Here is a 23,043-nt window from a genome sequence, read left to right as displayed (position 1 = left end):
GTCAAACATTAGTCCCATCACTGCAGAAGAAGTGGAGAAGAAAAACCACCGTGTTCATCTGAACAACAGACACAACACAGAAATCATTTTCAAGAATGGACAGAAAAGTCTAGACTCCTGCAGGAAGCTTTGGTCCTTCAGTGGCTGGAATTTGGAATAAGGGATCAATCAATCAGTCAAGTTTATTTTTTAAAGCACATTTCAGCAGCAAGGCAATTCAAAGTGTTTTACATCACAAAGACATAAAGATACAAAGTCAGAAACACAGGAGGGCTGAAACGATTCCTCGAATGATTCGAGAACCTCGATTATTAAAATTACTCGAGGAAAATGTATCTGCCTCAAAGCCTTGTTAAGTTATGTTTTATTATTTGATGCATTGTGTTCCCCCGGGTCGTTATTTGTGTTGCGCAGCACTTCCGCCTGAGTTGTTGCCGAAAGTTAAGTGCTAGCAGCATAATGTCTAGTTTTCAAGTTCGGCCCATGGGGATTTTACTGATTCATGATAATGTCCGGGTTTTTGTAGTTTTTCGGGGGACCAATAAACATTCTTAAAATGATGGAAGCGATGCTTGGAGTACGAGAGCTTTTCTCCTCCCGGAGCTGCTGCTTGGTGGCCGGTTCAGAGCTAACGGCGGGGAAGAGCACGGCGGGATTATTTATACAGGTGAGCGGATAGACTGAACTTTGTGGGCAGCTGTGCTTTGCTTTACTGACTAACCGAAAAATAAATTTCACATCATCCTGGTCGCAACAAATGGATGGCGGAGCGCATCGTGGTGGCACGTAGCTGGTAGATGAGTTTATTATGTGTGTGACTAATGCAGGTATCAAATCCCATTGCTAACATGAACACAAAGCTATAAATGTCTGGGCGAGGTGAGAGTTCATCTGTTAAACTCACTGAAGATGAATACATAAACGAAAAGCTGGAGTATGCTTAGTTTATTTATAGAAATAGAATTTTTAGGCAGGCTATTTGTGAGTATAATAAAGAGCCTGCCTCTTTGTGTCTTGGAAAAAATTAAGAGTTTGGATACGAAGAAATAGGAAATTTATTAAAACCTTGCAAGATGAGAACAGAAATACAGAGTCAGGCAGTCTGTCAAGTCTGCTCTAACAGTGGATCTGGCTAACTTTTATAGGTTCTGGTCAGAGAAGAGAGACTTGATTGGACAATAGGTGTGAATCCCTGATTGTGATGTACCAGGGATTCTGTGCAGCCCAACCCAGATGGTCTGGCCATTTGTCTATTGTTAAGGATAGGGGTTTGTTCTTTCATACTAAAGAGGTGAGATAAGTCCTGGGTTGGGTAAGTCTCCAGAATCAAGGCATCCCCTGCTGTTATATGGCACTGTAGAAGTCTATAGGAAAGCAGCTTGACCAATCTCATGATAAGCTCATGCAGACACATGATCTCATCATCAGACACAATCTAAAGCACAAAAGGGGTGAGGGGCACATCATAAAATTTTCCATTACATTTGTCATTAAACTGAATATAATTTCAGATTTTTGTATAACTTTTCTTCAGGTTAACTTAGAAAGTGAGCTATTATTGTTACAAATTAATTTTGTAACAATAATACAAAATTAATTGGGAATTGGGAAAAGAATAACTTTTTTTTCCCAAAGAAAAGTTATTCTTGGGAATGTTCAAATGTGAAAAATTGTACTGATATTGATATTCGATAGTAATACTGCTGTTATGTTAGATTTATCAATGTTTTATTTAATTTTTTTTATCTGATTACTTATAATCGTAAGACTAATCGATAGATTACTCGATTACTAAAGTATTCGTTTACAACAGCCCTAAAACACAAATGTAATGACACTTACATTTCACTAAGTGTTGCCGTTCCACATCAGGATGTTGGTCGATGTTCCAGTTAAAATCACCTCTAACCAGCTGGTTTTAGGGATTTAAAGGAACTCAGTGTTTCAGCTGTTTCTCAGTTTTCTGGAAGTTTATCTCAGATCTGTGGAGGATAGAAGCTGAATGCTGCTTCTCCATGTTTGGTTCTGGTCCTGCATCCAGAACCAGAATCAGGAGACTTCAGAAGTCTGCAGGTCGATCCAGCAGCAGGGTGGTCATTCACATTTAAATATGCTGTCCTTTGCTCCAGACCTTCCTCTGTCTCAGAGTTCTGGTTGCATGGAATCATTACCAGTTCAACCAAACTCCCTGCTTCCAGTCTCATCTGAGTGAGTGGAGCAACAGAAAATGGTTCATTAAAAGAAATCAGGATGAAAAGTGTTAATATTTATATAAATGTACATCTAAAGGCGTTTCTGGTGTTTAGCAGTCGGCTTCAGCACTTCCAGCAGTTCATGATATTCTGCTGAATTCCTGGAGTAAAGCTGTGACTTTGTCCACTGATGAAGATCATCCTTAGAGCTCTGATTGATGACTCCCATCTCACAGTATTTATCCAACAGCAGTCTGTCTCCAATGCCATGATATGTCCTGGTTGCTTTGGTGGACATGACATCAGGTCTTTTGTTTTGCTGATAAATTCCTGCACAGAGAGCAAACATTAGCCAACTGGTTGAAACAGCCTGTTTTTCTGCAGGCTAGTTGCAGCAGCTGAATCAGTCTCCGTTATGCACCTGCATCTCTCCGAAGAGACTCCGACATCTCTGGATTGGCCGCTATTAAGGACAACTTCATCGCTTTATGAGCATCACCAGAAATCAGAACTTCAGCGAGCTTTTCCCTGCAGCACACAGAGGAAGTGACATCAGCAAAGGGCCGGAATCAGCCATGAAGTGACACATTCTCACCTGATTCTGTGGGAGCCCTTGCTGTTTCCGGTGGTCAGCGCCTGCTTGTGATGTTCAGTGAGAACCTCTCTGCAGAGCCCACGCTTTCCGGTTTTATCAATCATGGCGTAAAGCTTAGGCTGGCTTGTTTCCAGCCAGTTCCTCAGGGCTTCGTTCTCGGGTTTCTGCAGCATCTCATGAGCTTTCTGGAAGGTGTTGATAGGTGGGATGTGGTCTGCATTCACAGGACAGCTCTGGTTGTTGTTATCAGCATTGGGTCTGTTCGTCCTCCGCAGGCCCTTGATGCTTCACAAACCAAACATCAAGTAAAGATGACTGTGTTGCAGAGTGACGCTGCTATTTTAAATCTTTGGATAGAATGAACTCACTCATCAAACCTTCCAACCAAACCCAGGTCGTAGGTTTTTATCAGATCGGCCTCATGCTCCTGTAAATCGTGCATGTCTGTTGTGTTTCGTTTGTCATTGTAGTCTTTTCTGCTGGCCTGCTGAGTCTTCCTGCCTCCTCCACTGATGATGTATTTATCCAGGTATCTGTGGGTTTCTTCATATCCTCTCTGCAGGTTCACAGCTGCTGCGTACTTGGCTGTGTCCTGAAGCATCTGAACCATGACGCGTCACAAACATTTCACCATGTCTACTTTTCCTTACATCAAAGCTACATTCAGTTTGTTCTTACTGATAACAGGATGCTAAATTAAGCAGAGATTTTAAATTACAATAGAGATAAAATATAAACTCTATAAACGCTAGGTTGCGTTGCTGAGTTCCAACAACATTTATCATTACTTTGTTTTATTCCTCCTATTGTCACATATATTCACCCGATTGGTGAAACCATTAGACAGCATGGGATAAATATCCAGTGTGATGCTGATGATACTCGGCTATATGTTAAATCTTGATTAATCCAGTCTATTAGTCAGAGTTTATGTCTGGAAAACATAAACATCTGGATGACTCCATCTTTCTGTTTTTAAGTCCTGATAAGACAGAATTTGTCAACTTTGGATTCTTTGAACTGAGTCTCTGATTGACTGCCACAGCTGAGCTACCAATAACTTCATGCTCTCTTTTTCATAGATGATCAACTTCACCCAGTTTTCTGTGGTTAACTCTTACAGTTCAAAGTCATTTTAAGTTTAAACTGGTTTCCCTGAGAGCTGGAAAAGCTCTAGATCGAAGCAGCGCTGTGCTGCACATTTATCAAAACAATTTAATTCAGTACAAAATTCTGGTAGTCATGCTGTGGGACTCTAGTATTTCAAATCAAGTTGTTTGATTCACAAATTATCTCTGGAGAGGACACAATGTATTAAATATGATTTGTTGTCTGGAGATGCAGCAAATGGTACCACAGGGATGTATATTAGGTCACCTTCTGTTCATGATTTATATAAATGAATTGGGACAACATGTGTCTGATTTGTATTTTTATGCAGATGACGGTTATTTATTGCACTGGATCCACTCCTACTCCGTTCTTTGAACTATTACGGAAAGGCTTTGATGCTATCCAGCACTCTTCTTTACATTTACAACTTGTTCTTAAAACAAATACAAATCAACTGATTTATTTTTCCCAGAGGAAATTAAATCAAATGTAGAAAGCCTAGTGGAAAGGTTAAAATCAAAGTTGGGTTTTATTTTTGAAATGCGTTGTTTTTAATATAGAGATAAAAACTATCTTGTCATTGCAGTTTACTTGTCTGTGTTGGATTATAGAGACACTGTGATTCATCCTCACAGGTGGGATGTTCTATCTGGTCCTGCTCAGTTTTTATCTAAGGATTACCTGGACTCCTGCCAGCCTACCTGCACTGAGAAATGTTGACTCTTCTGCCTTGACTGCTTCTTTTGGCTTCTTTTGCTCGGACTGAATCGGCTGAGAAGACTTTTTTTTTCCTGGAACTTGCTACAGAAAACTTTTAAATTAACTCATGTGCCTTTAGCTCCAAAGTAAAAGTTTCAAAAGCATGCACCAGTTTTTCATAGCTTGTTGTTTTCTTTAAACTGTGTTACTTGTTAGTGTTTTATTTATTCCTGCTTCTTGGCCAGGACTCCCCCCAAAAATAAGTTTTTAATCTCAGCGTGATTTTATTCTGATAAAGTAAAGGTAAAATAAAAACTGAGAAAGGCTTTGAAGAGAGATTGATGGAGGTGAGAAGAGCAAGAGACTGTGAGTTTCTGCCAGAGTGACTGGAAGTCTTTAGGGTTGGTATTTCTCAAAACTTTTAAATGATTTCTACATAAAACAACTTTAGTTTCCTTATCAGCACATTTTATGTTTTGAATGTCATCATACTCACCAGATGCTTCACTTTACTTCGAAGCTGCACTGCCCTCTGTTTGTGGTCAGCAGTACTGCAGCTGGTGGCCTGGACCACAGCATGATAGAAGCAGTTCATATCTGCAGAGTTCACTGGAATCACAGCGCCATCTGGCTTCACAATGTCGAAATGTCCGCTGTAGGGCCTCGTTTCACCAGCAAGCCGTTCTGTGAATGTCCTGAAAATTACAAACAGAAATACCAAAACACTTTTATAGAGCTGGAAAATGAGTCCACCTGGAAACACCATATAACAGAGCAAACCAGAGGGACCTGAAGGTCATCTGAGGTTTTTAAGACCTAATTTAAGATGTGGTAGGTAATTCATGATTTTTAAAAAAATATCCTGATACATTAAACCAAAGATTGTTGCACCAGAAGTGACTCAATGCAGTCAGCTTGGCTTCCTTAGATAGAGATCCTTTTACCAATTTGAATAGAAAAGTAACTGACTATCTTGCTTAGCGCAGTTAATTGAATTAATGTGCATTTGGAGGACATTTGCTGTGAATAAGGTAATATGAAAATGAATTGATGAATACTTATTAACTCTAACAGAACAAAACACATCAATGTCATCAATATTAGATTCTCAATTGTTACTCACTGTTTTTGTGCTTCTGGGTCTTTGCTCAGTTGGAGGACAATATCTCCTGCAGAACTGTCCTTTCCTGGAAAGTAATCCTCAGAAAGCTTCTTCTTATCTTTGTCCACAACTATAACTCTGATGCCTTTTCCTTGGAGAGCATCACTTTGAGTAAGGACATGGATGTCCAAAGCTGAAGCAGGACGGTCAACATCACAAACCTCCTCTATGTAACAATGAAGGTCCTGTTTGCTCTCCTCTGAAAGAGATTCACACGGTCTGCGGATGGCCTCCTTCATTTGGTGTTTATACAGCTGGTTGTCAAAGAAACCTTGAGTATTAGCCCTGCCCAGTAGGTTCCCAACAGCACTGCTAGCAGCGCTGTTTATTTGAGTCATGCAGGTTCTGGTGATGATGGAGGTCATGTGTCTTGAGCAAGCTTCAACAAATGACTCTAAAACACTTGAAGCTATAATGTGGAGAAGGTCTTTTTTAAGCCTTTTCACATCAGCTAATGAGTGTCTTCCATCCTTGTCATACTTTTCCTGCGGCAGCTGATCCAGGCTTTTCAACAACCCAGGCACAAAGGCTTTATGAATGACATCTTCTGTAGGAAATGAATTCAAGATTTCTACACAGAGTTTGATATACTGAGCCGACTCCAAAAGCTTCATCAGCACTTTAATCTCTTTCTGTTTCTCCATGTGCCGTGCCACAGAACCACAGACCTCTGACAGGGTATCAAGAACTTTACCAACCTGGGTGCAGTCCATCATCAGGTCAGGGATTATGTCTCGCGTCATCATGTCCACTGATAGACGGATTTCATTCTCACAACTCATGTCTATTGTGAAGTTGGTGAAGTTCTGCTCCATGGCCGTCTTTGGTACTGCTGAACAAATGAAGTTTGTGAGAGCAGACTCCAGACGGCTATTAGCTTTTATCATTGAAAAGACTTTGTCCCTGAAGGCCTCATTCAGAATCCTTTTAAAAACAGCTGGAAGTGCATTGCTGACAGTGTAACTTAGCGCAGCGACACATCCCTGCTTTGCCAGTTCCTGAACAGCAAATTTCCCTGCATGTTTACAGCACTCTTTCACTGTGAGGATGGAGCTACATTTAGCCCCAGCAACCAGACCTTTGGCACCACTTCGTACAGCCCTTACAGCTCCCTTGAGTTTGCTCAGTCCACCAAAGACCAGAGACACCCCAATGCTGATAGCTTTGGAGATTGCCCACTCAGCCCAGTCAAAGCTTCCTTGTATCATCCCCTTTATGCCGTGAATCATGTCAGAAACTCCTTCACTGATGAGTCCAAGCCCAAACTGGCTGGCGCTTCCATAGGACAGAGCACAAACGAGAACACCTGCCGCCACTTGGACAACTCCAAGACAAAAACAAGCAAAGGCGTCGATGGAAAACTCTGGTTTCTTTTTAACATCAAACACGATGCAGAGACCAAACTCATGAAGTACCATTATTTCATTCATGGTGATGGGGTCTTTGTCTTTGGAAAGACTGTAAACACTGGAGTCTTCTAAGATAGCCTCTCCTTTGCTGTTCTCAATGTGTTGGAGGGCTTTCAGGGCATTCTCAATGTATCCTTTCCAACATTTGAAGACACTCATTCTGGCTTTCATTTGGTTCTGCAGATTGCTGTCTTTGTGGTGGGGTAAGAAGTCATTAGTCATGGCCAAATTACAAAACATCATGGTGTTTGTTGACTCTGACAGGTACACATCCACAGCAGTCTTTGCTTTTTCCAACAATTGCTTTGCTTCCTCTTTGTAGCCACTCCTTTGCAGGTTGACTGTGATGTACGCCTGGTTATAAAGTGCCACAGCACAGTAGAAAGGATCGCACTGCACAGCACTCTGCCAGTACAGCAATGCTCCAAAGTCGCTTTCCTTTTTGTTGCTGCGGTGTATGTCAGTTCTGCTTTTTGCCAGTTTAATGTAGTCGTAGAAATTGTTCCTCCTCCCCTTTAAGATTTGATCGGCAGTGTTCTTCAACCCCTTCATAAGGTTTTCTTTCAGAAGGAGGATATCATTGTGCCTGCTGAAGTGCTCTTCATGGAGGATGAGCCACAAGGCCCATGATTCTTTCAAAGCATTGATTGCAGTCTCATAATCAAACTTTTGACGATGGCTCTTAAAACACTCAGGAAGATCTTTTGACATCAGCTTTTTGATATCCCTCCTCTCCTCTTCTGTGTAGTGCTTGTCAAAGTCACAGAGAAACTCACAAAATGTGGCGAACAGATTTTCCTTGATTTCAATTTGAAGCAGCTCATTTTTCTCCATACCATCCAAACGTCTGACTTCGTACTCCTCTCTGAGTTGTCTCATGGTTTCCACTGAGTGGCCTTGGTATGCTTGTGCCAGAAGATCCCGGTTGAGTATCATCTGTGCCATTCCTGGGTTTCCTTTGCGGGCGGTGCGTCCAAACACCTGTCTCTCTACACGGTGACTTCCAGGGAAGTATGTGAGAAGCACAAAGAGGCCTCCGCACTCATTGACTTCTTGGTGAACATGTATGTCTGTTCCTCTGCCTCCAAGGTTTGTAGCTATGATGATGTGTCCCTTTCTGAAAGTCTCCTTTTCAATGTTGTGCTTTTCGCTGATTGTATACATGCTGATCTTGGCAGAGTGTCTTTTTTGAACCTGTACTTTACCCTTCAGCTCCTTGGCAGTCTTGACATCCTCACAGATAATTAAAACAACCTGCCCTCTGTCTGCAGCTCTCCGTGTAGTTTCACAGATGACCTGGATCCACTCAGTTTTTCCTCCAGAAACCTGAACTGCTGGCAGTTCTACAAGCTTTTTATGACGGTGAGCTGGAATGATGTAACTGGCTGTTTTGTACTGCCGTTTTAGAAATGCTTTCTCTGCTTTGCCCCCTAATGTCCCAGAGACTCCAAAAATCCCTTTGCCTGTCAGGTACTTTTTAAAGAAGTGGACATTTGACATGTAGTTTGTGACGTTAGATAATTGTGAAATTGCCAGTTGGTGTTTCATCTCCAAAAACTGTTGCAGGCCTTCACCCCAGCGCTTGTTTTTCTCTAGTACCCCACTGGCCTGGAAGTCCACAGGAATTATGGCATCATAATGATGAGAATCGTCACTGCAGAAACCAGGCCTGTCAACCTCTGGTGTCTTTTCAATCATGTACTCTCTATCTAGCGCCATCTGAATGGCTCTCAAGGCATTCTCTGCAAAAATGGGCAACTGATTCTCAACATACTCTTTCAAGAAAGATGGAATCACAATATATCCCTGAGTTTCATCCACCGACTTTAATGAGCACTCACTAGAAAATCTAATTTTGGATTTCAGTTTTTCAAGAGTTGACTCAGTGAGTGATTTCTCAGACATGATTTCACAGGCACATCCGTTCTGCAGAAGAAGGATCCTGACATCAGGGTCTGCAGAAGAATCGTCTTTACCGTAGCGCTTGGCTTTGTTGTTTACAAGTGAGTAACAGTCCACCACCACGCCATCAAGCACTGCTGTCTCAAGTTCCCTGAACAGCTCATGCTGCTGCTGATGTCCCAACTTGGCCATGATGGTTCCAATGACTTTCAATGTGGGATCTTCAGAGCTGCCTTTCTCTGCCTGAGTTTGACTCACTGCTTCATTTACTTGATTGAGATCCTCCTGAGAATAAAGGCCCAGCTTCACACCCAGCAACAGTATGTCAGCTTCTGAAAAGTCTGATTGTGGGCCAACCACAGCTTGCTTGGCAACCTTGTGACAGTACTGGATCCTAGTTCCCCATTGGATCTCGCCTGTTTCAAATATTTCTATCGGACGGCAGGTAGACATCAAGGCCCAGATACTTGCTAGGACCTGTTCCAGGTGTCTCAGCCCACTGGCTTGATGCGACAAGAAGGTCACCTGGACTCCACTGTCCAATGTCATGTAATCCACTTCATCCACAATAACACAGTCAAATTTTCTCTGTCCTCGAGTTGTTTTCTTCTCAAACTCTTGCCTCAGTATGTCTGCAGCAAAAGTACAAACAGTGCCATAAACTACTTGCATAGAATAAGCTTCTTCAAGCAGCTTGTCATGGTCTTCAAAGGAACTTTTAATTTGGTGTTGTGGAGGAACAGTTGATGAGGTCACACCAAACATTGCATAGAGTTTTTTCCACTCCTCTTGATCACGAATGGCAAGCAAAGGGGAGCTGGTCACAACATCCACCGCAGTACCTCGTATCGCCTGGATGGTGGCAAACATGGCTAAGATGCAGGTCTTTCCCTCACCGGTTCCGATTTCCAAGAGGCATCCTCGTTTGTTCTGGGACTGTTGTAGCAGCAGTAGCAGTAACGATGCAAGCTGAGTCAGTCTGGGAAAGTATCCCTGAACACTCTTTCCACTGGAGGTGATGAAGGTTGTGCACGTCTTCACGGCTATGGACATGACAATGAGGATGCTCTTTAGCATATCAGTGTTTGGATTGGAAAAGTCTATTGAAACTATCCACCTTTTACAGTCTTCAATCAAGTCTGACTCTAGGTCCACTCCTTTACATCTGGGCAACACAGCCTCAATGTACTGAAGAGTGTCTTCCAGTTGTGACAGGAGATCCTCTGGATAGTTATTTTCCTGCATTTCACTCAGGAGAGTCTCATGATCTTTGTCTTCCTCACATGATATACAGTCTCGAATATATCCTATGGGATCTTTGTGATTCAGTGCAGTGACGGCCAGTATGCAGCTTAGCCTATAGGTGCATACCCAGTGAAGGATGTTTGAGACTTTTTCCTGATCCATGCCCAACGTCCGTCCAATGAACAGCTTGATTTCTTTTGGAGTCCAGATGTTGTTGAAAAGTATTTGACTGAGGATCTCCTTGCCTTGTTTTGGTAACTTTGAAGTAATTTCAAGAATATTTACTAAAACCCGTCTGGCTAGAGTTGGATTAGAAATCTGCAGCTGAGCTTCCAAACTGAGAAAGAATTTGTTTTTTTTGTCTTGTCCAGTTCTGTGCTGAGACTGAAAATCAGGCTCACCCTCCAGAGTAACCTTGACCACAGCCTCCAGAACACTGAAGCGCTCGGTCAGGGACAGATCCACGTATCCAGTGGCCTGATCCAAAGCCCACTGTGACCAGATGGGGATATTGTGCTGTTCTAGGTAATTTAATATCAGCACATTTTGGAGAGACTTCATTCTGTCTTCAAGGTTTATCTTTGACTTCTCTTTCTCTTTGATTTGGTAGCTTGACAGAAGTTCTTCAAATCGTTGCTGCACATCTCTGAACTGCATAAAAGATTAATTCAGAACATTAGCATCAAGTATAAAAATTCATATGGTCAACTATTGCCAGAACCTAACTTGCTTTTTCATATTTAGTATGGTAAACCCAGAAGATCTCAAACCTTACCTCATCCCTCTCTATGTAAGCTGTATGATTGTCCAGCAACTGGTACAGAACTTCAGTCTTTTGCTGCTGGTGTTCTCGAGCTCTGACTTGTTCCTGCTCTTGAAGTCTTTCCTGAGCTTTTCTGATCTTTCTCTTGGAGGTTTTATTCTCCCAGTCAATCTGCTCTTGGATTCTCCTGGCTTGCTCTAGCTCTGCCAGGCGTCTTTTCTCCTCTTCTTGCCTTTTTCTCTGCAGTTCTTTTTGCCGTTTCTTCCATTGTTCCCATTCTCGTAGTTCACGTTCTTGCCTTTCCTGTTTTTGCCTTTCAAGTTCCAGTCGTACCTGTTCTTGTCGTTCCCATTGTCGTCGTTCACGTTCTTGTCGTTCCCATTCTCGTCGTTCGTGTTCTTGCCTTTCTTGTTCTCGTCGTACACGTTCTCGACGTTCCCATTCTTGGCGTTCCTGTTCTTGTCTCCTCTTGGTCTCCTCTTGGATCTTTCTTTTTCGTTCCAGCTCTGCCTGGCGCCTCTGCTCTTCTTCTTCCCTCTGACGTTTCTCTTCTTGTTGCCGTCTTTTGCGTTCTTCTCTTTCTAGTTTCTCTTCTTCGATTCTTGCTATAAGAAAATTCAAGAATGTTCTTGTAAATTTTATTACCCTCTTTAGTTTAATCACAGCTAGCTGAACATGTTCTGAGTTAGTATTACTTTAGAAGGTTTAAAAAAGTTAACTATTTTAACTGAATTTTATCTCAAATCAAGTCAGTAATGCTACCAAAGGTCTCAGGCAGAGGGTCCATTTTTTTTGTTTCAGTCTCTTAGCCTTAAAAATTAAGATTATTTCCTACCCATTAAAGTAGATTAAGAAAATCATTAACAAAAAGGTTGATGTTGAAAAATATGAGGTGCTGTTTTGAAAATTTACGCAGTCAATAATTAACAGCAGTAATTTGAGATTATGTAGCCTGATTAGAAATCAGGGGTTAATTTTCAAAGTCATTTCCGCCATGTTTTTCTTTTTTTCGTTTACTTATTCTCGTCAGAACTACAAACTAAATAATTATTTTTATTTAGTAAGCTAAGTACTTAGCAAAATAAATACTTAGTTTGCAAGCGCCTAAACAATCCACTAAAGAAGAAGAGGCAACTGTGGTGGACAAAGGTCATTCATGCATGGATGGATGATTGGATTAAAAGACATAAATTAAAAATGACGACTGATCTAAACGTGACGTTTAGAAAGATGTTCACTCATCATGTTCTCAATCCAACATTCAGCAGTGATCAGCGTTCTTGCCTCTTGGTTTCCAGCTGAATTGGCTCCTAATCCTTCATGTACCAAATAATTTCACGTATAAAGTCAAACACTTGAAGCTGAGTTCATCTAGATGTGTAGAAATCATCCAGCATTAACTGTGAGATATTGGTACATAATCTGAACGAACTGAAACTTCCCTTTATCGCTCAGTAGAAACAGGTTTGCTACAAACAGCAGACCACGCCTATCCAGGAAGTAAAGCAATAATGTGCAGCCTGAATGTTTCTATAAGACTTACCGTAGTTGGGACAGTGGTCAACCACTTCATCAGAACTGTTGACCAGCTCAAAGTGTTCCCGATCATCGCTCTCTCTTACAGTGAAATCATCGATGCGATTGTCAGAGTGGAGGTCCCATTCAGAGTGGTTTCCATAGCTAAGGTAAACGCCTCTGTCCAGAACAGCATCAAACAATCGGAATGGATATTTTAACAACGAAAATCCTAAAGGCCATCTTCCTGTTGCTGTACCATGTGGCTTCAATTTTGTCCCGCTCTGTGGAGTTGAGGAGAAGAAACAGTCAGAGAAGGTTCTTCCACTGGTTCATATCTCAGTTTGGACTCTTACCTTGTCTTTTTCATAAGAGTGGTACCAGGTGTAAGGGGTCTCATTGGTTACTGTAATAGTGATTACCATCTCTCTGCTCTGCAAGGACAAAGAATCAATTATCTATAGGAAATGATAAATTCAAGTGTTCCTCTTGAGAAACTTCAGCACTTTATCAAACCGATTGAAGAACCTTCAATGATTAGAATTCAGATATGTTCGAACACGTTGTCTCTCAGGGACATCCTATGTTTGCCTGGGAATCTGGACTGCTGTTTGGTCCATCAGCACAAACGGGAGCCAGAAACTCCAACGCCAACAACGATGCAGCCATACAGCTCATCAGGAAATCTCCAACACCAACAGCTGAGCTGGGGCCTCATCAGGATCTGAGTGCCCAACTGATGTCACCCACCTGAGTAAGTCCGACCTCCAGTAGTGTGGCACCCATTGACAATGTAATGGAAAATTTATTGTGACCTTTTGTTTGTAGGCCTAATGACTAATTTCCATTGTGAGCACAAGGTGCTCTGGTTGTGTTGAAGTCTGGGTGTGGTCAGGACTTTCACTTCCTGATAAGCTAGTTTGTGATAAAAGCTGTAAGAGCTGAGCAGCACCTCCTTAGATCTACAGCAGTTAGTTGGATCCGGAGTATAAAGAACATTCTGCTCATTTGAACGCTTTTTACCTTCGACATTGCTGCCCAAGTCGATAGGTGTTCAACATAGAGACCATAAACTACAGCATACATGATGCATGGTTGTCATATAACAATATGACAACCTGGTGTTAGGAATGATTTTGGCTTTATATTATAATTTCATCTCCGACTCTAAATGTCAGATGGAAAACCGACTCGGGGTTTTTCCTGGTTAAGGTGATTCTACAAAGTGTTGGGTCAGCTGTTGGTTTCTCCAAGTTTTGTTTTTCAATTAAATTTCAATGTCAAAGTAAAATATTTCCACTGTCCCTTAATTGCAGATGATTAGGTGGCGCTGTTGCTACAGGTTCATACTCTGACAATAGATTTGGCTAAAGCCCCAAGAGTTTAATAAGTAAAGTAATCCTCAAGACTTTTCCTTATGTTTTTGTTTCTATGCTTTTTGGTCAGCAAAAAACCAGGAACAAGTCAGCAAAGCAGAGAAAAGAGAGAAAAACACCAATTTATTAGCAAATTGTACTTTTTTTTTTGTTTTTCCCCCAATATATTTTATTGAATTTTTGGTAACACTTCATTTGAAGGGGGTTGAATAAGACTGTCATGACACTGTCATAAACATGACATAACACCTGTCATGAACATCAATAAGTCTTCATGAATAGTTATGACTGTTGTCATAAAGCGTCATTCGGTAAATAATGACACTTTTAATACAAAGTTGACATTATTCGAAATGTCTTCGTTATGACAACTTGTCATTAACCTAGCCAAAAATGTCTTCGTTATGACAACTTGTCATTAACCTCGCCAAAAATGTCTTCATTATGACAACTTGTCATTAACCTCGCCAAAAATGTCTTCGTTATGACAACTTGTCATTAACCAAGAAATCATGATCTAACATAAATTTGTCATATTAGTCATAATGATTTAATTATTACACTAGCAAAAGTTTTGACAAAACAATGATTAATATTTCCACTCCCTGAAATAAAGCAAAACAAGTAGAACAAGCAATAAAGATTTTGCTAAGCTTTATTACACGGTCAAATGATTTAATAACAGACTCATTAACAATTTCTTTTACATCAACTAAAGTGGAACAAGTAGCACCAGTTATGAATATGTCATTAAGTGTTATTACAGTGTCATTAATATTAACTGTTACCTCAAGTAAAGTGAAACAAGTAACAACAGTTATGAAGAAGTTATTAAGTGTCATTATAATGTCATTAATATTAACTATTACCTCAAGTAAAGTGAAACAAGTTACAACAGTTATGACAGTCATTAAATGTCATTACAGTGTCCTTAATATTAACTTTTACCGCAAGTAAAGTGAAACAAGTTACAACAGTTATGACAGTCATTAAGTGTCATTACAGTGTCCTTAATATTAACCATTACCGCAAGTAAAGTGAAACAAGTTACAACAGTTATGACAAAGTCATTAAGTGTCATTACAGTGTCCTTAATATTAATTATTACCTCAAGTAAAGTGAAACAAGTAACAACAGTTATGACAAAGTCATTAAGTGTCATTACAGTGTCATTAATATTAACTATTACCTCAAGTAAATTGAAACTAGTAGCAACAATTATAAAGATGTAATTTAGTATTACAGTGTCAAATGCAATGCTAACAGAGTTATTGATATTAAGTCTTACCTCAAATGAAGTGAAACACACTGGACTACTTATAACTACCATCATAACTGTAGAACAAACCCTTTGTACATTGGAATAAAACAAAAGATAACTTGTTCTAAGATAACAGAGGGTTTAACGTCTGGTCAGTATATTGTTACTCTGAAATGCTGATTGAAAAACTAAAACAGAATTACTTATTCTTTAACTTAAGAAAATAGGTTCTTTCAACAGTAACATTTTTTGCTTTATGTCAGCCATCTCCTTCGTAATAGTCTTCCTGTAATGCTCTGAAAACAGGAGATCTTCTTCTTGTCTTCATTTCCTGGAAGCAGTTCTTTGAAGGTGTCCAGAAATGGTCAGAAATTAAAGCTGTTCTTGCAATAGTTAATCATGGCGAAAGCCTTTTCATGAATTCAAACTTGGTGAATCTCTTCAGTGATGACTCAATTCATTGTGGTCACTTAAAAAAAAGAACAAAAACAAAAAACAATGTCTTCATATTCCAGCATTTATTTAAATACCATTTCAAAAATGTCTCTTGCTGCACACTGTCAGAATGGTAGACTGGCAGACATAGGCCTAGTTAACATGACTGGTTGTTATAAAGTGCAATACAATTATTTCTTAATACAAGTGGAATAATAACTGGAGCTGAACAAAATTATTCTGATCAAATATTTGTCTGGCAGAAGTTCAGACAGACTGCCACTGTTATTCGAATGCATCATTTAACATATAGTTTTAGGCACATGAATGCATCTTTTTACTTAATTAGCATTCTAAATTATTTCTAACCAGATACTCTAACTTAGGGTTGTTTGCAAGAAGCTTATTAATAAATAAATAGATTTAACATCAGTTTTAGTTGTCTAAAACATAACTTAACTCAGCAGGTGAATGTTGATTCCTGCTCCCCATTCCCCACTTACCTGGCTGTCCCACCCCACTTCACATGGTAAAAATATTAACACAAAAACGACTTACCTAATTTTCTTGGGGAATATTTCATCTGCTTCTTTCTCTTTGGTCAAATAGGAACTTCTTTCTCTGGTGGCTGGTCCTTATTATCATCCTCCACACTCGTAGCATGTCTTCATTAGCCAACTTTGTCCTCCCCACCATGTGTCTTTAGGCTAGCCTGGGTCTTCATGTGGCTAAACTTGCCAAAGCAAAGAACACAAGCACTGTGTCACATCAGCCAAGTCGCTAAATAATGCACATGAAGGTTTATTTTGACTAATATATTAGCTTTTAATTTGCTAGACTAAAATTGGAGGTGGAAAAAATAATTTGCCTGTCTTTAAAATATATTTAATATTAAGGGCTAACGTTACAGTAATTGTGTTTAATAACTTTAGCTAACATTAACTTACAGCAAGGTAGGATTGGCTTGAATTGCTTATTGCTAATATTACAGAGACAGAGAACATAGTCAATGTTATTTTCTCAAAGAAAATGTAAAGTTAATAAGACACATACCTCATATGTATTAGGTATCAAACTTCGTCTTTTGAAACAGGAGGTCTGGCCGTTATAACTTGTGTTAGGTTTGCCCCACAATATGGAAGATTTCTTCTTCACCAACACACTGCACGCCTGTTCGTGCACTGCTGCCTCTCACTGGTGGAGATGGTGTATTGCACTACATAGCCCTTGTGTTTAGAAATGGGGTCCATACCAACCGACCCCACACACGTAAAACTTTTATCATTTGCCACAGTTCTCTACGTTTGCCTCAGTCCTCGCACGCACAAGGGGTAAAACAGCCTTAAATAATGTTTCAAATGCTAAGTTCATAAGTGCTTTGTAGACATCTTGCTGTAAAACTTTAGGATCGATTAAATTAAGAAAATTAAGACTAAACAACATGGCAGAGCTTTATAATATTACTACATAAAGCTAATTGTTAAAGTTTAATCAGTAATACTTTAATAACAAATTTATGTCAGATCATGATTTCTTGGTTAATGACGAGTTGTCATAACGAAGATATTTTTGGCGCGATTAATGACGAGTTGTCATAACGAAGACATTTTGTCTAGAATAATTCAAGCTGTCATAATGAAGACATTTCGAATAATGTCAACTTTGTATTAAAAGTGTCATTATTTACCGAATGACCCTTTATGACAACAGTCATAACTATTCATGAAGACTTATTGATGTTCATGACGGGTGTTATGTCATGTTTATGACAGTGTCATGACAGTTTTAGTCAACCCCCTTCAAATAAAGTGTTACTGAATTTTTTCTTTTAGGACACAATAAACTTACAAACAACAAACTTAACATTGTAAACATGTATTTATACACACTTACATTCACTCACACACCCACCATTCAAACCTGCATCTGTTTAGTTCCAAAAATATACAAAACCCTTTAGATTAAGAGAGAGAAAAATAACAAGACAATATATAAATAGAAACTGTATTCAAGACATCCACTTAGCCCTTGTGCATGCGAGGACTGAGGCAAACGTGGAGGATTTGTGCCAAATGATACAAGTTTTACGTGGGTGGGGTCGGTTGGACCCCATTTGTAAACACAATGTTAAAACATTCATTAATAAGCTCTGCCTTTAGTCCTTATGACAAATTATACTTTTTGATTCTTTTGCGAAATGTTGTAGTTGAAGTCATGAAGAAACTGCATCATGCTTTAGACGTCAGTTGTGGAGGTTTTAAAATGATAAACTTTGTCTTTGGATTCAGCTTGTTTACAGAGTAAATCTAGTAACGTCAGAAGGTTTGGCAGAGGGAAATCACCGCTGATGATCACACCAGACTTTATTGGATGTTCACATGCTGTAGTGTTGCCTTCAGTCAGTAAGTTGAAAGTTTAATATAAACATCAACCCAGAGAGGGAACGCTCTGGGAGAGCACAGATCCAGAACATGCAGTTCTCCATCAAAACAGCAGGTGGCAGCAGTGGCCTATGCTTACACAGCATATGTTTATAAGTACAAACCTATTTTTGATTCAAGAAAATATTTTTCTGTCTTCTGTGAATTATTTAAAAATGCAGCTGTTGGTTCAGGCACCGATCAGTTATTGCTCTTTCATCTAATTTGACTAAATTGAGGTACTTTTGCCACTTTGGGCCCAGTCGAAGTTCTAGTTACTCCTGCATAAACATCTGATTAAAAGGTCTAGAGCAGTGGTTCCCAAACTTTTTCTTCTGCGCCCCCCCAGTGGTTTCCAAACATTTTCTGCGCCCCCCCTATGGATTACAAATGGCTGTCTGGTTGAAACGACACGTGTGACGGGAGGGGGGCATCAACTTTTTTGGGGGCAAAATGTATGTACGTAGCTGAAAATAGACACCAACATCATAGCCTACAAGGTACTTGTTAAGCTTAAGGTTCTGTATTGATATTAGCTAGCTAGTCATCTTTTAGCTAATATTACCTGCATCCAACAGCTTTACTCAACTCAGTCGGTTAGTTTGGAGGGAAAAACTGTGAAAAGTTCTTTGCGTTTTGTTGGTTTGCTGCCGTGATTCTATCACAAACCTACGTAGCTCCGCACAGCAGCAGCAGGTCTCCTTCACAGGTGTAAACCCAGCGCGAGCGTCGTAGCGCTCATGTTGCGTTTAAAGGCGGCTCGGAAAAACAGGTTACAACACGTTAACCTGTTTTTTGGGCTGATTAAACAGTTTTAACTGCTGATAAAAGTGACAGAGGACACAAATATGGGAAGTGTGGAAGCCTCTACTGTATCAAATTGACATAGGAATAACAGAGACATTCTAAGGTAAAAACCCAGCGCATACAGTGTTCATGTTTTTTTTTTTTTTTTTTTTTTTCAACCAGACGGCTTCCCGCGCCCCCCCTGCAATGACACGGGGGCGCGCCCCACAGTTTGGGAACCTCTGGTCTAGAGGAAGATTTTCCCTCCAGGATGTCTTTGACACCCCCACTTATTGCTCAAGGTTAGTTTAATAAATGTCTTCCTGTCAGAAGTTTGTTCCACCTTAGAGTGTTTATTTCCTCGCTGAAGGAGGAAAACATGAGATAAACAGAGGAACCAGGAGGTGCAACATTCAGAGGTGGAGAACGCAGCAGCACCATTCCACTCAGCTAAAAGTTAAAACAGCCGTCCAAGAAATCCCTCCAGTTAAAAAGTATTTGGTAATAAAATAATAAGTAATAAAATGCTACCCAATGAGTAAGGATCAAAACTTACTCACTTCAGACTGTTAACATTGTGGACTGAAATAAAAAATTACACAAATAAATAACACAACTAAAAAAACTAAATTCAGTCAGAAGAAACACTATAACATTCTGTTTTCAGGTGATGTTGTTTTGAGGTGACGTATATATAACAGTGAAGAACTTCTAGTTAAGATAGTTCTAACATTCAGGGAACAGATAGAAGTAATTTGATTCTTTATTTAGCCACTTCCTCCCCAACCAACATGGTGGATGTCTGGGCTGAACGCTGCTGTGATTCAGTTATTAATAATAATTTAGAGGCAATAAATTAATTTATTGACCAAAGGTAAACAGTTTGGTGCTTCTAGTTCCAGCTCCAATCATACGACTGTCAGCTGAAAATGTGATTTTCCTCAGCTGATTTCAGAGCTCATTGCTAACAGCTAGCTAAAGAGCTAGCAAAAGAACTAGCTAAATAATGGAGGGTCCTAATGTTACAATACTCACGAATGTATTTAAAAATGCAAAAACTATTTTACTTTAATTTTATTAATTTCAAACGGCATTAGTTAAGAAAGTGATTAATTTTATCTGTAATTTATTAACGACAAAATAGGGTTGCCACCCGTCCCGTAAAATACGTAATCGTTCCGTATTTGGCTGTTAAATGTTGCGTCCCTTATTGAACTGATACGGGACGCGTTTTGTTGTGTATTTCTATAAATGTCGGATAGACACGCCTATCACACACATATCAAAACTAATTGTAACAATAATTACCTAAATAAAACACAGGAAATATTAACTTATCGCTTATTATATCAAATGATGAAATATTGCTCCGTTTTTTGTTTTTGTTTCAAAAAACACTGACTGCCTTGGCCCTTGTGGTGAATTTGTTCCAGAACCAGCCATCAAACCTAGCTCCTTTTTTGCATAAATTATTCTGATAATATTAAAATACCAGAATGTTTACATAACTTTTATACTTTTGGCTGTCTGGGGATACATTTTGTTTATTAAATCAGTTACTCAGTACTTGAGCAGTTTACCAATTTACGTTTTACACTTGCTTACTTAAACGTGTTTAATGTATGCTACTCTGATTGGAGTACAATTTTGTAGTACTCTATATATGAACTATTGCTCTATGGATCACTTTTTAAAAACAAAAAACACCACCATAAAATAATGTCTATCACTGCAGTGGACGTCCCACCACATGAGAGTAGAACCACACGTCATGGTGGGCGACCCTTATTGTTATTTCTGAAAGGGGGCAACCCCACAACAGAATAATTTCTGTGATAAATGGAAATGGCCAAAGAGCCTCCAAATGTTAAAGATGGAGGAGCAGACTAGATCAGAACCGGCAGGCTGGATCGGAACCAGAGAGGTTTACAGGAAAGCTGGTTCTGTTCGGCTAGTTTCCAGGAAGTTGCCGGGTCAACAGGCTGAAGGGAACCGGCACTGACTCAAAGTGAAACTCAGGTTTTGTTTCACTGACGATAAATTTAGATGCAGTTTGTTCTGGATCTGCAGAGACCTGAACCGGGTCACATGACATAACAAACTGCTTCAGTGTGTCCAATCCCACCCGACACTGTGACCTCTGACTTCTGGTTATCACATCACCAGACAGGTTACAGCTGATCGTTATAATTAGTTCACTGCCTGCAGCATCAGGAATTAGCAACCTTTGCTCCGGTTCCTGATTGAAACCGGAGCAACTGTTTCAGCTGCAGCAACTACTTCAGCTACAGCAACTGCTTCAGCTGCAGCAACTGCTTCAGCTGCCAGCTGACCAGCTGAGTGTTTCTGGTCTCTTTCTGCTGTTTTCTGATGAAACAGAAAGCTTCTGAATCCTGAAGATAATCTGAACAGAATGTGACTTACTGTGCTGGACGCTGCAGACAGAGTCCTGCTGTGTGTCCCTCAGTCCTTCCCAGCTGTCTGCTGCTGTGGGATGTTTCCTCATGGTCCGCTGCTTTTTAGGGGTATCTGCAGAGGACCAATCACAGCACAGTGTTGAGATGACATCAGAGGTTACAAAAAGTTTATTAGGGAACTCCCAGTGTGTGTGTGTGTTTATGTGTGTGAGCAGCTGCAGCATGAACTCAGGTTGTTCTGTCTGCAGACTCATGGCTGAGTCAGACTGTAGCTCCACCTGCTGGTCGACACAAGAACTCCAGGAAATAAAGTCAATAATAGACTGAATGACAGTTTTTTTCCCTTCAAAATGTCTTTCTCTTTCTCAATGTCACATGCTGTTTTTATTTTTATTTTATTTTAATTATGTAAAGCACTTTGGAGGCCCTCCAGGAGGTGGTGGGGAGCCTCAGAAAGTTGGAAGGAAAATGAGAAAAAAAAAATGCAAAAAATATTAATCACATTTTAATTTATTTTTTATTATCATAAAATCTGATCTATTTTTTTTTTCATGATCATGATGAAATGGGTTAAAGAAGCTGAAATGCTGCTGTGCTGATTGGCTGAGTCAGCGGCTTCCTGGAAACGGCAGAGGCAGCCATCTGTTTCCTGTAAACCACGTGGTTCTGGTTCTGATCCACCTTTAACCATTTCCTGCCACAGTGGAGGACAAGAGACACGTTTAAGGTCCAGCCATGTCCTCCTTAACCGACAGGCAGGAAATCCACTGTTTTAAATAAACAGTGGATTTTTATTTGTGGTTCTGTGTAGTAAGAACCACGAATATCCATCATTACTCAGAGAAGTGTCCAGGTACTGCGCCTACCTGAACGGTTCTCTGAATAACTGGTAAACAGTTGTTTCACCTACCTGAAACAACTGGTTGGTGATTTCAGGTTGGTAAAACAATCTATTGAAATATTTTTGCCATTTGCTTCTTACCGTTTTATCTGCTGATTTACCTGAATCAAAACGGAAAAAACAAACTGGATGAACCTTTTACCTGATGCTGCTGTTACACCTGAATTAGCAGCACAAAGACTGATTAAGAGTCACTAAGTTTTTCTCTAAGCTTCAGTTCCAGAGTGTAAGTTAACTTTCTGTCTGTCCTGATGAAATGTTTGTTAGCTTGTGAGCAGGGGTGAAAGTAGGCAAGTAAGGGGGAGCGACTGTCTGCTGTAAAAAAAAAATCAATGGGTTCACTGTCCAGCCGTGAGTGATTAGATTTTCAAGAACAATCTAAACACGACTTAATCAGTTAATAAATAACTTTTCCCCCATGTCATATCGTTTCTGAACTCTTCGTGCTTTACTAGAGCAGGGGTCCAATGATACGTCGATCGCGGAAGGTTTTGAGTCGATCTCAGCGGTTGGTGACAAACTGAACGCCGCCAAGACACTGAGACCGGCACGTCCTCCTCTGACACCTTATCAAAACGTTCATAACTTTATTAAAGAACAAAAAATGAAAAGAAAAAACTTTAAATCAACAAAACATGTTCAAATTAATGACCCAACAAAAATAATAATCTCAGTAATTATTGTTTCTACAAGGAACCACCGAAAGGAACAACCAAAACACAAATCTGTGCGTTTCGGTCCCATTACCAAAATAACTAGCAGAGCAGGAGTTTAAGATTAACTAATCTAACCACCAACCAACTAACCACCGCTGTGTTCAGGGAGCGCTTATTAATTATCGCAAAATAAATA

At 39.9% G+C, this 23,043-nt stretch overlaps 1 protein-coding gene across 1 annotated transcript; it reads right to left on the bottom strand.

Annotated features, from left to right (window-relative positions):
- Positions 1-164: 164 nt before the first annotated feature.
- Positions 165-23,029, bottom strand: LOC106918565 (uncharacterized). Its single transcript, XM_014988426.2, has 10 exons — positions 21,298-23,029; positions 12,952-13,029; positions 12,624-12,879; positions 11,093-11,685; positions 5,723-10,968; positions 5,096-5,294; positions 3,156-3,388; positions 2,788-3,072; positions 2,614-2,720; positions 165-2,522 (listed from the first exon to the last, which is right to left on the bottom strand). Exons 2-10 carry the CDS (start codon positions 13,018-13,020, stop codon positions 2,284-2,286), a joined length of 7,227 nt encoding a protein of 2,408 aa, XP_014843912.2. The 5' UTR covers positions 13,021-13,029; positions 21,298-23,029; the 3' UTR covers positions 165-2,283.
- Positions 23,030-23,043: the final 14 nt, after the last annotated feature.

Source organism: Poecilia mexicana, unplaced genomic scaffold (genome assembly GCF_051168715.1).
Source record: "Poecilia mexicana isolate PSO_F unplaced genomic scaffold, ASM5116871v1 scaffold_14, whole genome shotgun sequence".
NCBI lineage: Eukaryota > Metazoa > Chordata > Actinopteri > Cyprinodontiformes > Poeciliidae > Poecilia > Poecilia mexicana.
This window is presented reverse-complemented; position numbering and strand designations above follow the sequence as displayed.

Excerpts from the sequence above, each read along its gene's own strand:
- LOC106918565 (XM_014988426.2), bottom strand. The coding sequence starts at position 13,020 with ATGGTAATCACTATTACAGTAACCAATGAGACCCCTTACACCTGGTAC. Across the intron at positions 12,880-12,951 it reads ACTCTTATGAAAAAGACAAG|AGCGGGACAAAATTGAAGCC; the intron begins GTAAGAGTCCAA and ends TCAACTCCACAG. Across the intron at positions 2,523-2,613 it reads GTCTCTTCGGAGAGATGCAG|GAATTTATCAGCAAAACAAA; the intron begins GTGCATAACGGA and ends CTCTCTGTGCAG.